The following is a 15312-nucleotide window of genomic DNA, read 5'->3' on the forward strand; positions in this document are numbered from 1 at the left end:
AATCAGGCAGTGCAGTCATCTATCAAAAACTAGTAGCAGAGCATCTGGGTGGCTCAGTTTGTTAAGTGTCTGACTCTTGATTTTGGCTCAGGTCATGATCTCATGGTTCGTGAGTTCGAGCCCCATGTTGGGCTTTTTGCTGGCAACATGGAGCCTGCTTGGGATTCTCTCTCTTCCTCTCTTCCCCTCCCCTACTCACACACTCTCTCAAAATAAATAGACATTTAAATAAATTTTTTTAAAAAGTAACGTATTTTTGTGTGCGTGCACATGTGCATATGTGCTCTTTAGAACACTGTTCATTTTAAGATTTCATGATGCAAATGCATCCAATGAGGCAAAAAATCATCATGCTTTTAATTTACATATGATTCATGTATTTACCACAACTGATATAAGACGAGTCATATGTTACATTACCTACGATTAAGTGCCTGAATTAAGCTAGGCTGTAAGACAAAAGGTAGAAACGTTTTTAAAATCAAGGATAGTAATCACCAACCAATGGAGAGCCATATAGCTTAAAAGCAGCTCGATTGATTTTTAAATTTCATTTGTTTTCCGTTTTGTTATAGTAATATTCTGATAGCTCATTTATGCCCATGCCTTCTTCTAGCCCAGACATTTATATGGGGGATAAAGGCTCAGAAGAAGAGAAGAAAAGGAAATTTGGGATACTTTGCCAGTTGGAAGTTTGTCATCTAAAAGGGGAGACCAGCCACAAAAAAATGTATTGTCCAATCAGTGTTCCAAAAAGGCACTATGTAAAGGCTCAAGATGTGTAGCACAGGGAATGGGAGCATGAGTAGAGAGCAAGGGACATAATGTGTCTAAGTGCACCAGATTCAGAACTCAGTGTGGGGAAAATCAAGGTGAAAGGGCATTTTTAGCAGTGGCTTCACCTATCAATCTTGAGGTAAGGGCTATTGATTCTACAATGGCATACTCAGATCACACTCTTAATAGTATCTTAGAAACAGGAAAACCACTATGTCTCTTTGCAAAAGACTATCCATACCATGATATGTAATATCAATTCCAAATGACAGAAGTGAAAAGTGAGCCATTGATGTTCTGGGTGAGTGTGAATTCTGTGTTCTTACTTAAAGGGAACAGTGCTGTTTTAGCTTGGAAGTTTGCTCCCCAAAGTGATAGTTCTTTCCCCTTCCAGGAACTTCTTTGTGTGGGGTTCTGCTTTTGCTACTGTGGAGTCTGGGTCCCACACCTCATATTATCTTGCAAAGAGACTGGAGACCCCGGTCCAGCTGCAAGTTTAATGAAGGCGTGACAGAAGCAGTGTGGCATGTGTGCAGGGAACTTGCCTTATTTCATCCTGGTGTTGCCTCTAATTAGCCCTGCAACTTGGGACTAGTTCCTGAACCTATTTAAGAGCATGTTTGGATGTAAGTGTATTAACCATGTTTCTAGTTTCTGTAAATTTGATGCTTTAACATCTGTCTGGTCTACATGCATGTGCTGAACATGCCTTGTCCTGGGCAACCCAATAATAAGCCTCGGTCACCTTGTCTGGGCCTCCTGCATCCCTCATTCCCTCTCCAGCCTCCTTAGGAGGAGTCCTCCCTCTAGGGGCATGTTTTCCCAATACAGACCAACCAATGCAGAGTCCACACTCCAACCATCCCCTTTATCAGGCTTTTACACTCTGCGCCATTCACACTTGCCCTCAAGAGCCCAGGGCCAAATACCAGACAACGAGGGACAGCTCCTGTGCCCCACAGCCCGATGAAATTATTCAAATAATCCTGTGCTCATTTACCTGCCTCACCAATTCCTTCCCATGGAAGCCCACAATAGAGGCTCTTGTCCACAGTTCCTCCTTCTTTCTGACTTCACGACCAACCCCAGTGCTTCCTCATGTGGCCCCTTCCTCTTGGGAACTGTGAGTAACAAACTATCTTCCCCGCAGCAGTTGTCTCTTGATCTGCTAGCCTCAGGTTTTCTATTAATGCACTGTATTGTTAAATCAGTAAAGAACTGATTCCACACTAAGTCTGCCTAAACTACAGTGGAGACTCAGGAGGATAAGAACTGGGAATAATGGAAAAGTCTTCCTAGGTTGCAGGAGCCTCTTGTCTTTGCTTTGCTCTGAACACCTGCTCCATTCTGCTTACTTTCTGAGGGCTGGCTTCTTTTGCTGTCTTGAATATAATTCGTCCGAGTCGCCCTCAGTGGTGCCTTGGAATGACAAGTCTGTTTAAATCCAACATCCGTATCTTAATTGCCTTAGGCTTTCTCTGTCTCTCCTCTGAATTCTGGTGAGGAAAAAAAAATCTGATGAGACCAGTATAACCTTGAATAAGCAGCCCGTGAATCAGCTGCAGCTGTAAGACAGACAAGGCTGCAAGGCTTGGAAGCGGGAGGAACAGGACCACTGACTAACGTCCAGCACCTGAGGGCATTTCCCAGTATTGTTTCAAAAAAGTAAAGAAAGGGATTCCATTTTAAAAACTACAACTAACTGAAAATATTACAAGTTATTCCTCAAAACCAGATTTGTTTCATCAGGGAGCCCATTTCCCAAAGAACAAAGATAAAATCGAGAGGTCTGGAATGTTACTGAGCCCAGTCTCCAAGTAGAAATTATAAATTGAGGACTTCTCAGATTTCTAAAGCCATACCTATTGTTTACATTGTAAGTAATTCCCTGGAGTTCTGTGGAAAGCTAAAACTTGGGAATTATTTAACAATAAAGGGATAATTGTTTCAGAGACTAAGTTGAGATGTTATGAGACGCTAGTAAATGTAAAAATTAAACACTGAGTGTGCTTATTAGAGTTTAAAAGGACTGTAGGTCAGGGGAAGGGGTTTAAAGTAATTTGGCTAAAATAAAAAATCTCGGGTGCCTGGGGGGTTCAGTCAGTTAACCGTCTGACTCAATTTTGGCTCAGGTCCTGATCTCACAGTTTGTGGGTTCAAGCCCAGCATCACGTTCTGTGTGCGCGTTCTCTCTCTCTCTCTCTTCTTCTGCTCCCCTCAATCTCTCTCTCTCTCTCTCTCTCTCTCAAAATAAACAGTTTTTTTAAAATCCAACATTAGAACTTATCGTTTTTAAAAAGGAGACGTTTTACTTATTTTAGTTTCAAGATACAATGCAAATGATACAGACATACAGTACAGCTTCTTTGTTACGGGCTGAATGCTTGTGTATCTCCCACCAAATTTATATGTTGGTCCTAACCCCCAGTGCACCTGTATTTGAAGATGGGGCTTTGCAGGAAGTAAAGTTAAATCAGGTCATAAGGGTGAGGCCCTGATCCAATAGGAATAATGTCTTCCAAGAAATGACAGCAGAGGGCTTGCTTGCGCCCCCTCTCTCTCCACATGCATGCAATGAGGAAAGACCACGTAAGGGCATGGTGAGATGGTGGCTGTCTGCAAGCCAGGATGAGAATCCTCACCGGACCCTGAATCAGCCGGCACCTCCATCTTGGACTTCTAACTTCTGACACAGTGATGAAATAAATTTCTTTTGTTTAAGCCGCCCCATCTATGGTAGTCTGTCATGAAAGCCTGAGCAGATAGACATTCTCCAAGTCTTTTTGGCCATGAAGTTTGTTATTAAAATATCACTGTTACATCCTCTGAGTTTTTCCATGTCAAAACAAAACAAAACAACAACAAAACCCTGCACTGTTTCCCAGAGAACTCTGAGGAAGGAAGGTCGTATTTTTCTCTTTAAAATGTGTAAATGGTGTCAGCATCTTTTCTAAATCAATTAGCAGTAAAGTGCCTCTGGTTGCCCCAGTAGGTGTGTAGATGACGAAGCTTTGTAGTAAGGTAAGATGGCCAAAATTAGACTTAAGGTATTTTTAACTTACATATATTTTTAAATTTACGCATGAATTTGTTTGCAAATGCAGTGCAAACTTCAAGCCCATAAGCCTCACAGCTGTTCTTCCCAGCTCTACTACACTGTTTCTAGTTGGAGCCCAAGTCTGAACCTCAGGTTATTTCAAGGCACATGGACAGTCATAGGGATGAAAGGCCATTTCCGGGACATCCTAACTCTCCACGAACCTGTAATCTGACTGTGAAGTAACAGGGGCACATGGCATGGGCTTGCTGATTGAGAGGTGGCAGCAGTGCTTAGGCATCGTGAAAGCGATTTGTTCAGGGTCTGGGGTAGATTTCAGTAAGTAAGCAGACTGCTTACTTATTCGTATTCTGTCATCAAGTGAATGAAGTCCAAATTCCCAAACCTTTCTTTTTTTTTTTTTTAATATATCTTTAGGGACATCTGGGTGGCTCAGTCAGTTAAGTGTCTGACTCTTGATTTCTGCTCAAGTCATGATCTCACGGTTTGTGGGATCAAGCCCCGAGATGGGCTCTGTGCTGACAGTGTGGAGCCTGCGTGGGAGTCTCTCTCTCCTTCTCTCTGCCCCTCCCCCATTCTTGCATGCATGCTCTCTCTCTCTCTCTCTCTCTTAAAATAAATCAATAAACATTTAACAAAATTTATTTTAACATTCAGGTATAATCAATCTACAGTATTGTATTAGCTTTGGGTGTACACTACAATGCTTCAACAATTCCTTAAGTTACTCAGTGCTCATTGCAATAAGTGTGTTCTTAATCTCCTTCATCTGTTTCACCCATCTCCCCGCTGCCCCCTGCCCACTTCCCCTCTGGCAGCCATCAGTTTGTTCTCTGTATTTAAGGGTCTCTTTTTTGTTTGTCTCTTTTTCCTTTGTTCATTTTATTTATTCCTTAAGTTACATGTATGAGTGAAATAATATGGTATTCTCTTTCTCTGACTGACTTATTTCACTTAGCATTATACCCTCTAGCTCTATCCATGTTGTTGCCAATGGCAAGATTCATTCTTTCTTTATGGCTGAGTAATAGTCCTCTGTGTGTGTGTATCACATCTTCTTTATCGATTCATCAAAGAAAACGAAAACACTAATTTGGAAAGGTATATGTACCTCCATGTTTATTGAAGCATTATTTGCAAATTCCCACAACTTTTTTTTAAGGCTTCATTTTATTTATTTTGAGAGAGAGAGAGTATGTGCACATGACCAGGGAAGGGGCAGAGAGAGAGGGAGAGACAGAATCCCAAGGAGGCTCCGTGCTGTGAGCACAGAGCGCAATGTGGGGCTTGATCCCAGAAACTGAGATCATGATCATGATCATGATCATGAGCTGAAATCCAGAGTTGGATGCTTAACCGACTGATCCACCCAGGCACCCCATTGGCTTATTTTTAAAAATTGGAAGAACTGGTTGCATTAGAATAATGTATATCCTTATGGACAAGTCATGAGGTTTCCAGGTCCCCAGTTTATGACTCCTTGATATCTCTGACCTGTCTTGTTCCACTCATTCATATTGTGGGTCATTTGAGATCAGAGACCTTTAAGAAGGTTGCTCTACACCAGTCTTCTCTTTCTCAGAAGCCATTGGCTGCTGGATCAGAATAACAGGCTAACATACTCTAAATGAGTCAACTTTTGTCATTATGTAAACATAAATTATGAAAGAGGGGTTTCACTAAAATGATTGTTTCTGTGTAGATCAGTCAAACAAAAACCCCTCCTTTGGAGAAACACAAACCCCTGAGTAGAAAGATACAGTCTCTGGAAGAAAGTCCAATTTTGAAACTTCAAATATATTTGCCTTTCTACTGGAATTTTAGAAACTTCTTAGATTTTATTAAATCAGGAATAAGTAAGCAAGCTTCTTAGCCACTTTGAGGACTCAGCAATACAGAGAGGTGGCATGGACAGGCTTAAAGTGTAAACAGAGGCAGGCGAGATTGGATAGGAAATGAAAAGAAGAAGAGGAAAAAAAAAAAAAAAAGAATCAGAGCCAAAGTAGATAGAAAAGAAAAGAGAAGGAATGAGCATCATAGGTTCCATTACCCTTTGTTTCAGAGCCATTTTGACGGACTTTTGTTTTGGGCTGCTATTGTTAATTCATCCACCAGGTGGTGCTCTAAAATACCAAATAAACTTCAACCTTAAATTAAAAATTTATGTTGCCTAGACCTTCCAGTGTTGACCTTTATCAAAACTGAAATGATATATGTGTGATTATTCCTTCTTGAAAATATTTCTATTATATAAATACATAAAATATTCTTATTATAAAGATGAAATTTAGGAGAAAAATTGGAGATTCATTTAAGTTATGTTATTTTCATTTTTCTTAAAAGTGGCCTTATACTTTATAAACTATAAATTTAAAAAATCAAGAGAATTGCAATGGATATTTGTACCCCAAAATATATATGTTTACATATTCTCTTCCCAGTTTCTTAGGGTTGAAGCTGGCCCCTGTTAGAGCCATCTGTCTCTGTTGTGTGTCTGTAGATACTATGGGATGCTGAGAAAAGTTCATTGAGGAGTCCAATTTCCTGAACTCCACCTGGAATCACCACATTGGCTCCATGCTTCAAGTTTTGGTCTTTGCTTTTGGTCTACCTCTGTCCTCTGGGGAAGCCCCAGAAGCTGAGGTCTCTTTTCCTCTTGGCTACCTCCAAACACAAATTCCCAGACAGGTCTGACTTTCCTCCCCTTCTCGTAGCCACTGGAGGTGAATTTAGACTATTTTTTTTTTTTTGAAGTCTCTAATTTATGGCGCAATATTATTTAAAGAGGAAAAAATAAATGACAGGAGATCTGCATAGGGGGCTGTGTTCTCAAATGTTTCACATTAAATAATAACAATTATGACAAATGACAGTGTGAATATAGCAACAATATCTTTGGAGTCAGGTTGTCCAGAGTTCAGATCCTGACTACCGCCCCCTCCATGTCACCACATGATTACGACAAAACTAGTTAGCGTCTTTGAACCTCATTTTTTTCTTCTGTATAATGGAAATTATGACTCCTACTTTGGTTGATGTGGGAGTAAGTGAGATCTCAATCTTAAAGCACCTAGTTCAGTAGGCTATCAATTTCAATGCCATTTCCTTTCCCTTCCTTAGGTTATTCCTGTGTTCCAACTCAAAATTTACTCAGTGCCAATAACAGGGGCACTGCTTCACTCCCTTACTGCAGCTTGGTAATCTTTCCAAATTTTCCTGATGTAACCACTGCCTCGATCTCCACCATGTTGCTATTTCCAGTTCCTCATTGCCTCAAGCTCTGTGCTGCTGGAACTACCACCCCATGTGGCTTACTGTACCTCTTTGTGGCCTGCCTGCCTTCTAGAATGGCAGTTATCCCTAACAGCCTGCCCTCTGGGTACATCCTTCACTTCCATAGCCCAGTGAGATCCCCATTCCTGCTGCGGGGTTGACCCCCTGAATATCTGCCCTGTTGTTGAGGCCTCCTTTAAATCACTGGGCTTGATGATTTAAGAAAGGAGTTGCCCAGCTGCACTGTGCAGAGCATCTTTGCCACCTGGGCATGTGCAGAAAGGTGGTGATTTATAAATTGGACTTGGAAGATGGTCTGTCTGTCCTGACGGAAAGCGCTGGCCTCTGCTAGTACAGCTTGAGGGTCTGTAAAAGTTCCACCTGAGGTGTTGTATCATCATAAAGTCTGGGTCCTTTCAAGGCAGGAGTCCACTTAGGGGAGCTCCAGACATCAATGCCAAGGTTGTAACAGGAAGTCTGAAAGACAAAGTGAGGTCATCAACAGAAGACCAGGTAAAGAGCTCAGAAGCTGTGCGTCCTCAGAAACAGGTGGTTCAGGCCCAAGGCCAAATACACTGACAGAATGAGTTACGGAGCCTAGGAAACTCAAAGCTGCCCTCTGGTGCTATAGTGGCTTAGCAGGACACTCCTATTTACATGTATTTAAATACCAATCCAGTTGTTCCTAGATATAACTTTCTATCATACTTGTGAAACTGTTTTGATGCTAAAAAGTACCCTTTAGAAAGTCCATTTATCTGAATTGTTTTTTACTCTGCAAACTTGTATAATGACCACAAATACTTTTTCTGCTATGAGGAATTGACTCAACTTATATACAATTTAGCCTCATGCAGATTTTTACATTTAACACTTAAAATCCAAGCATTTAAAATTCAGAGAGAAGTAATAAACATATTTTAATAGAAACTCTGCAGACGTGCCACTTTATTAATTGTGGAAATGGTTGTGAAAATCTGCTACTTTTCATGGGGTTCCTAATTACAGACACAGAAATATTCTAGTAATTGGTATTTGGTCAAGCTCAGGATTCTGTGAAATTGGTTCTCAATGCAAATTTTATCTCCAAAACTTTGGTCTGCTCTCCACACACAGTAACACTGTTTGAGCAAATACCCAAAATGCATGTATAGTCCCAGTGATCTGAATGTCATAGTTTTAGGGAGGCCAAAGTAAGGTGCTTCAAGTCTCCAGAGCCCTTTCTTCTTTATCTGCTCTGAAAAGTAACGCCATTGACAGGTCTGCAGTCCATTCCATGCAACCATGCTGTCTCTTTAAAACAAAAACAAAACAAAACACTGATTATTCTGAATGCCCACTCCCCACTGATCCCCAGTTTTGATCATAAGGTATGTTGGTTTTATTTTAAGTTTTGCTTAACATGGAGCGCCTCAGGGGTTCAGTCAGTTAAGTGTCTGACTTCAGCTCAGGTCATGATCTTGCTGTTTGTGGGTTCCAGCCTGACGTTGGAGTCTGTGTTGACAGCTCAGAGCCTGGAGTCTGCTTCAGATTCTCTGTCTCCCTCTCTCTCTGCCCCTCCCCCACTTGTGCATACACGCATGCACTCTCTCTCTCTCAAAAAAAAGAAATTTTTTTTAAATTAAAAAAATAGTTTTGCTTAACAGGAGCTTTAAAAATCAACGTAAAGGATGGATCTTAAGGACATGTTCAAAAAGCCAATTTCAAAGGGTTATATATTGTGTGATTATATAACATCCTCCAAATGAGAACAGACTGGTAGTTGCCTGGGGTTGCGGCTGGAGGAAGGCTGTGACAATTACGGATGGAAGGATGGAAGTTTCTCCGTAGTGATGGAACCATTCTAGATCCTGATTGAAGTGTTGATTATCTGAATCTACACATGTGATAAAACTTCATAGGCCAGAAAAAGAAAAGGAAAGGAAAAAAAGAAAAAAGTGTACATAAAATCTGTGAAATCTGAATAAGATCTATACCTGAGTTAATAATATTGAACAACATCAATATCCTGGTTTTGAAAATGTGCTAAGGTCACGTAACATCTTATTGTTGGGGAAGCTGGGTGGAGGGTACATGGGTAGCTCTACGAGTTTTATAGTTCTTTATGACCCTTAAACTGTTTCAGAGATAAAGATTTTTTTTTTTAAATCAATGGAAAGAAGTACTTAGGTATGTGAAGGTTTTCTTTTTCTTTTTGTAATTTTTAAATGCCAGCATGTAAGTTCTTAGAATAATTGTATAAGGCAGTGATACTAAATGCTTCAAGGAAAAGGGAAGGTTTGGAATAATTCATTTCAGTTTCCCAATAATGATTTCCTAAACAGTGTTTCCTTCTAGTGATAGTTTCTTCTCTCCCTCCTGTTCGTCCAATTTCTGTCCATCTCCCGTGTTCTTTGTAACATATGAAAACTCTGTGCCTCCCTTTCTCCCATTGTCTTCTATTTTTTGTGCATAATGTAGTCTCCTAATAACCCTACAAAACCAAGACTAGGTCAATAACTTCCATTTATAGTTATGACTTTGGTCCCTAGTCTGTGTGTACTTCTGAGTATTTCTGGGGAGAGGATGAGTTATTGAAACAATCTTGACTAGCTGGGATAGTGAGACAGAGAAGAGAATTTCTTTTTATTTAACATTTACTAAGGGTAAGAACTTCAACATTTAAACCTCTGAATTTCTTTTTTTTTTTTTGGCATGGCAAGAATGTGTCTAGACTAAAAAAAATATTTATTAAAACTACAAGTGAGTAAAGGTACTTCCGGCTGCCCCCAAATCTCCATGTGGTTCACTTTTAGAAATGTTCTTTAGGAGGCACCTGGGAAGGGACTGGAACAAACAAGAAATAAGATGGTAATATTTTCTGTAACATTGGTCTTGGTCAAAATGTTGACAATATAAGGTCACACTCAAAATTGCTAATTTTCTCATTCCAATGCAAAGACTTCTCCTTATTGCTGAGGTCAAAGTAGATCCAAAATTGTTTTAGGTTCATGTTTACCTGAATCTTTAGGTCAACGTGATACCAAATCTCAAGACAATCTCTGGTATATTTTTATTCTGTCTTTAAAGGGAAAAATTGTGGATGTAGAAGTTTTCTGTTTGATATTCAAGAATGATTTTACATTGCTCAACTATATAAACAAACTTTGGAGATTCTTGGAAATGAGTTGCTAAATTCAATTTTCTTTATAGTTTGGGCCAGTCTAAATTCTTCTCCAAAGGCTTTAGAAATTTGGGGGTCAAAGAAAGGCCAGGATAAGAATTGCAACTGCAGCTACATGGAGTGTCTGTGTGGAATGGAGAATATGACTTCTTTTATTAAATATGACACAAGAAATAATTACCAAACTGCACCCTGGTGTCTCCTGGTATATAATACAGTTTGGCATTGTGGAGTAATAGTAGTAGCTGATGAATCATGAAATTAACATCTATGAAATATCACTAAGATCCTTTCAAATATCATCAGTGTCTGCATATCCTCTCTGCCCTTCATTGATTTTGAAATAAAGGAAAAAAGTTACTCTGGTTCTAGAGAGCCCTATAAAAATGAATACACGGACCCCTGAGTGGCTCAGTCAGTTGAGTGTCTAGCTCTTGATTTCAGCTCAGGTCATGATCCCAGGGTCGTGGGATCGAGTCCCGTGTTGGGCTCTGTGCTGAGGGTAGAGCCTACTTAAGATTCTCTCTTTCCCTCTGTCCCTTCCCTCATCTCTAAAACAAAATTTAAAAATTTTTTTAAGTGAAAAAAAAAAATCTCTGGGTGGAGTTCTGATTGACTTAAAACTTGGATAGCATTGTCATTCCTTTCTCAGTGTCTCTCTAGACATTCTAGAGATATCTTAAATGATCCTATCCTGAATGATGATTTGGGAATCCCTAGAATGTAGACTTTTCAAAGACAGTGACTTTGTGTTCCATGCCATGTTTCTGGTGCTGGAACAGTGCTGGACACAAGAGCTCAATAGCTGTTTGTTGAGTTGGATTGGTAACTTAATATTGGGGAGAGAACTTTGTCTCTCTGCTCAGACTGACCTTGGTTAGGAGACTGACATAGCCAATGGGTGACTTGGAACAAGTTATTTCACTTCCCAGAACTTCAACTTTCTTGTGTATAAGGTGCTGTCCAGACTAGTTGTGATAGCATGCACAAAGTACAGAGCACAGAAGTTGAGAAGTACTTGGTGCTTAGTGAATGATTGTTCCCTCATTAACTCACATTCATCCCATCCTTTTTCTGTTACAGCTTTCTACTTTTCAAAATGCAATTGATTCAAAAGGAAGTATTTTCAGAGAAGACTATCATGACTTCTAAGAGGAGTCTCTAGAAACCAAATTCTGAGCAGGGGAACTGATTCCTTCCTGATTTCCTTAGCTTTACTAATCCTAAATCAACTAACCACTTCCGCATTGGGTCTATGTCAATGTAAACATGGAAAACATCACATTCTAGATTTCCACCATCCTTCACATATGTTATTTTCAGGCAGGAGGGGAAATTTGGGTTTACTTATTTGTTTTATTTTATTTTCTACATATCAAGTAGATTGATACATGGACCTCTTGGAGGTCTAGGGTGACCCAAGGAGCTAAAAAATGAAGACCTTTTTTCCCTTTGGCATTTCGTGGTTGATTTATTAAATTCCTCAAACAGGTGATTTCCAAGCATTCTAGTCTTTTAGGTTGATCATGAGTTCTCATTATCATTTGCTTGTGGTAAACCTTAAATCCCTCATTTACTTTATTAACTAATATTGTAATGAATTATTGATTGCTCACTGTGTATCTGTGCATTCTAGTGCTGTGAGGCATAACTAAAAATAAGAAACAAATTGAGGTTATGGGATTGGTTCTCAGAGAGAAAATAACCCTAAAATTTTTAACATGTATTTATTGTATTGTATGTTTACAAAGTGGCTTGTGTAAATACAGGTATTAAATAAGTAGTTATTAATATAATTACTAGATGTAACTAAACTGAAAAGGCAAATCCTATATACATTAGACAACTAGGAAAAATTATTTGGGAATATAAGCATATGCTTGACAGTGTGGTAGACTATATTTGCATATTATTTCAAAACTTTTTATTACTGAAGTACAGTTCACACACACACACACACACACATATATATATATACACATACACACACACACACACACACACACACACACATATATATATATATATATATATATAGTTTTGAGTGTACAACATAGTGATTTGACAATTCTGTATGTTATGCAATGCTCACTACAGTAAATGCAGTTGTCAGTTGTCACCATACAACATTACTACAATGTCACTGACTATATTCCCTATGCTGTACTTTTCATCTCCATGACTTATTTATTTTATAACTGAAAGTTTATACCTCTTCTCCTTTACCTATTTAGCCCATCCCCCCCCCCCCCGCCTTCTCCCTTCTGGCAGCACCAGTTTGCTCTCTGTATTTATGAGTCTCTTTCTGTTTATTTATTCATTTGTTCTATTTTTGAGATTCCATATGTAAGTGCAATCATATGGTATTTGTCTTTCTCTGTCTGACTTATTTCATTTAGCATAATACTCTCTAGGTCCATTCATGTTGTTACAAATGCCAAGATCTCATTCTTTTTTATAGTTAATATTCCATTATATATATATATATATATCTCCATGTGGTCACAAATGGAAAGATCTCATTCTCTTTTTACTTTATTTATTTTATTTTTTAATGTTTATTTATTTTTGAAAGAATGAGAGAGACAGAGCATGAGTAGGGGCAGGGCAGAGAGAAAGAGGGAGACACAGAATCTGAAGCAGGCTTCAGTCTCTGAGCTGTCAGCACAGAGCCCTATGCAGGGCTTAAACTCACGAACTACAAGATCATAACCTGAGCTGAAGTCGGGCACTTAACCGACTGAGACAGCCAGGCATCCCAAGATCTCATTATTTTTTATGGCTGAGTAATATTCCATTATATATATATATATATATATATATATATATATATATATATATATATATATGATACACTGATACACATATTTTCTTTATCCATTCATCTATCAATGGACACTGGGCTGCATCCATAATTTAGCTATTGCAAATAATACTGCAGTAAACACAGGGGAATGTACATCTTTTCAAATTAATGTTTTCATATTCTTTGGGTAAATTCCCAATAGTGGAATTACTGGATCATATGGTAGTTCTAATTATAAGTTTTTGAGGAACCTATATACTGTTTTGGACAGTGGCTGCACCAGTTTGTTTTCTCACCAACAGTGCCAGAGGGTTCCCTTTTCTCCACATCCTTGCCAACACCTATTGTTTCTTGGGTTGTTGATTTTAGCCATTCAGACAGGTGTCAGGTGATATCTTGTTGTGGTTTTGATTTCCATTTCCTTGATGATGAGTAATGTTGAACATCTTTTCATGTGTCTGTTGGCCATCTGTCTTGTTTGGAGAAATATCTATTTATGTCTTCTGCCCATTTTTGATTGGATTATTTGTTTTTGGATGTTGAGTTTTATATGTTCTTTATATATTTTGGATACCAGCCCCTTATCAAATATGTCATTTGCAAATGTCCTCTCCTATTCGGTAGACTTTTAGCTTTGTTGGTTGTTTACCTTTGCTGTGAAGAAGGTTTTTATTTTGATGTAGTCCCAATGGTTTATCTTTGCTTTTGTTTCCCTTGTCTGTGGAGACATATCTAGAAAAATGTTTTTATGGCTAATGTCAGAGAAATCACTACCTGTTCTCTCTTCTAGGCTTTTTGTGGTCTCACATTTAGGTCCTTAAACCATTGAGTTATTTTTTCATATGGTGTAAGAAAGTGGTCCAGTTTCATTCTTTTGCTTGTAACTGTTGCATTTTCCCAACACCATTTGTTGAAGAGATTGTCTTTTCCCATTGCATATTCTTGATACCTTTGTTGAAAATAAACTACCATATAATTGTGGGTTTATTTCTGGGCTCTCTATTCTGTTCTGTTGATCTGTGTGTTTGTTTTTGTGCCAGTACCAAACTGTTTTTGATTACTACAGCTTTGTAGTATGTCTTGAAATCTAGGTTTCTGATACCTCCATTGTTGTTCTTTTTTAAGATTGCTTTAACTACTCAGGATTTGTGGCTCCATTCAAATTTTAAGATTATTTCTTCTAGTTCTATAAAAAATGCTGTTGGTATTTTGATAGGAGTTTCATCAAATGTGTAGATTGCTTTGGGTAGTGTGGACATTTTAACAATATTTGTTCTCCCAGTCAATGAGCATGTAATGTCTTTCAATTTCTTTCATTAATGTTTTATAGTTTTCAGAGTACAGGTCTTTTACCTCCTTGGTTAAGTTTATTCCTAGGTTTTTAATTATTTTTTGGTGCAGTTATAAATGGGACTGCTTTCTTAATTTCTCTTTCTGGTACTTTGCTATCAATGTATAGAAATGCAATGGATTTCTTGGGGCGCCTGGGTGGCTCAGTCGGTTGGGCGTCCGACTTCAGCCAGGTCACGATCTCGCGGTCCGTGAGTTCGAGCCCCGCGTCAGGCTCTGGGCTGATGGCTCGGAGCCTGGAGCCTGTTTCCGATTCTGTGACTCCCTCTCTCTCTGCCCCTCCCCCGTTCATGCTCTGTCTCTCTCTGTCTCAAAAATAAGTAAACGTTAAAAAAAATTAAAAAAAAAAAAAGAAATGCAATGGATTTCTGTATATTGATTTTGTATCCTACAACCTTATTGAATTCATTTATCAGTTCTAGTAGTTTTTTGGGTGGGTCTTTAGGGTGTTCTATATATAGTATCATGTCATCTGCAAATAGCTAAAGTTTTGCTTCTTCCTTACCAAATTGAATACCTTTTATTTCTTCTTCTTGGCAGATTGCTGTGGCTAGGACGTCCAGTACTATATTGGATAAAAGTGGTGAGTGGACATTCTTGTCTTTTTCCTGATTTTAGGGGAAAAGCTCTCAGGTTTTCACCATTGAATATGATGTTAGCTGTGGGTTTTTCATACATGGCCTTTATTATATTTAGTTATGGTCCCTCTAAATCTACTTTATTGTGGGTTTTTTATGATGAATGGATGTTGTACTTTGCCAAATGCTTTTTCTGCATGTACTGAAATGATCATATGGTTTTTATCCTTTCTCTTACTGATGTGATGTATCACGTGGATTGATTTGTGAGTATTGAACCACGTTTGCATCCTGGGAATAAATCCTG

General features: G+C 38.7%; 1 protein-coding gene across 1 annotated transcript in view; it reads left to right on the top strand.

Moving 5' to 3' along the window:
• Nucleotides 1-15312, top strand: part of LOC147581987 (uncharacterized) — a 155217-nt gene that overhangs the window by 56427 nt on the left and 83478 nt on the right. The window contains exon 4 of the mRNA XM_086702978.1: nt 14968-15010. Within this exon, the coding sequence (XP_086559104.1) occupies nt 14968-14981 (14 nt within the window). The 3' untranslated portion in view covers nt 14982-15010. The remainder of the gene's footprint in view (nt 1-14967; nt 15011-15312) is intronic.

Source organism: Puma concolor, chromosome B1 (genome assembly GCF_028749965.1).
Source record: "Puma concolor isolate L17-30 chromosome B1, mPumCon1.1.hap2, whole genome shotgun sequence".
Taxonomy (NCBI): Eukaryota; Metazoa; Chordata; class Mammalia; order Carnivora; family Felidae; genus Puma; species Puma concolor.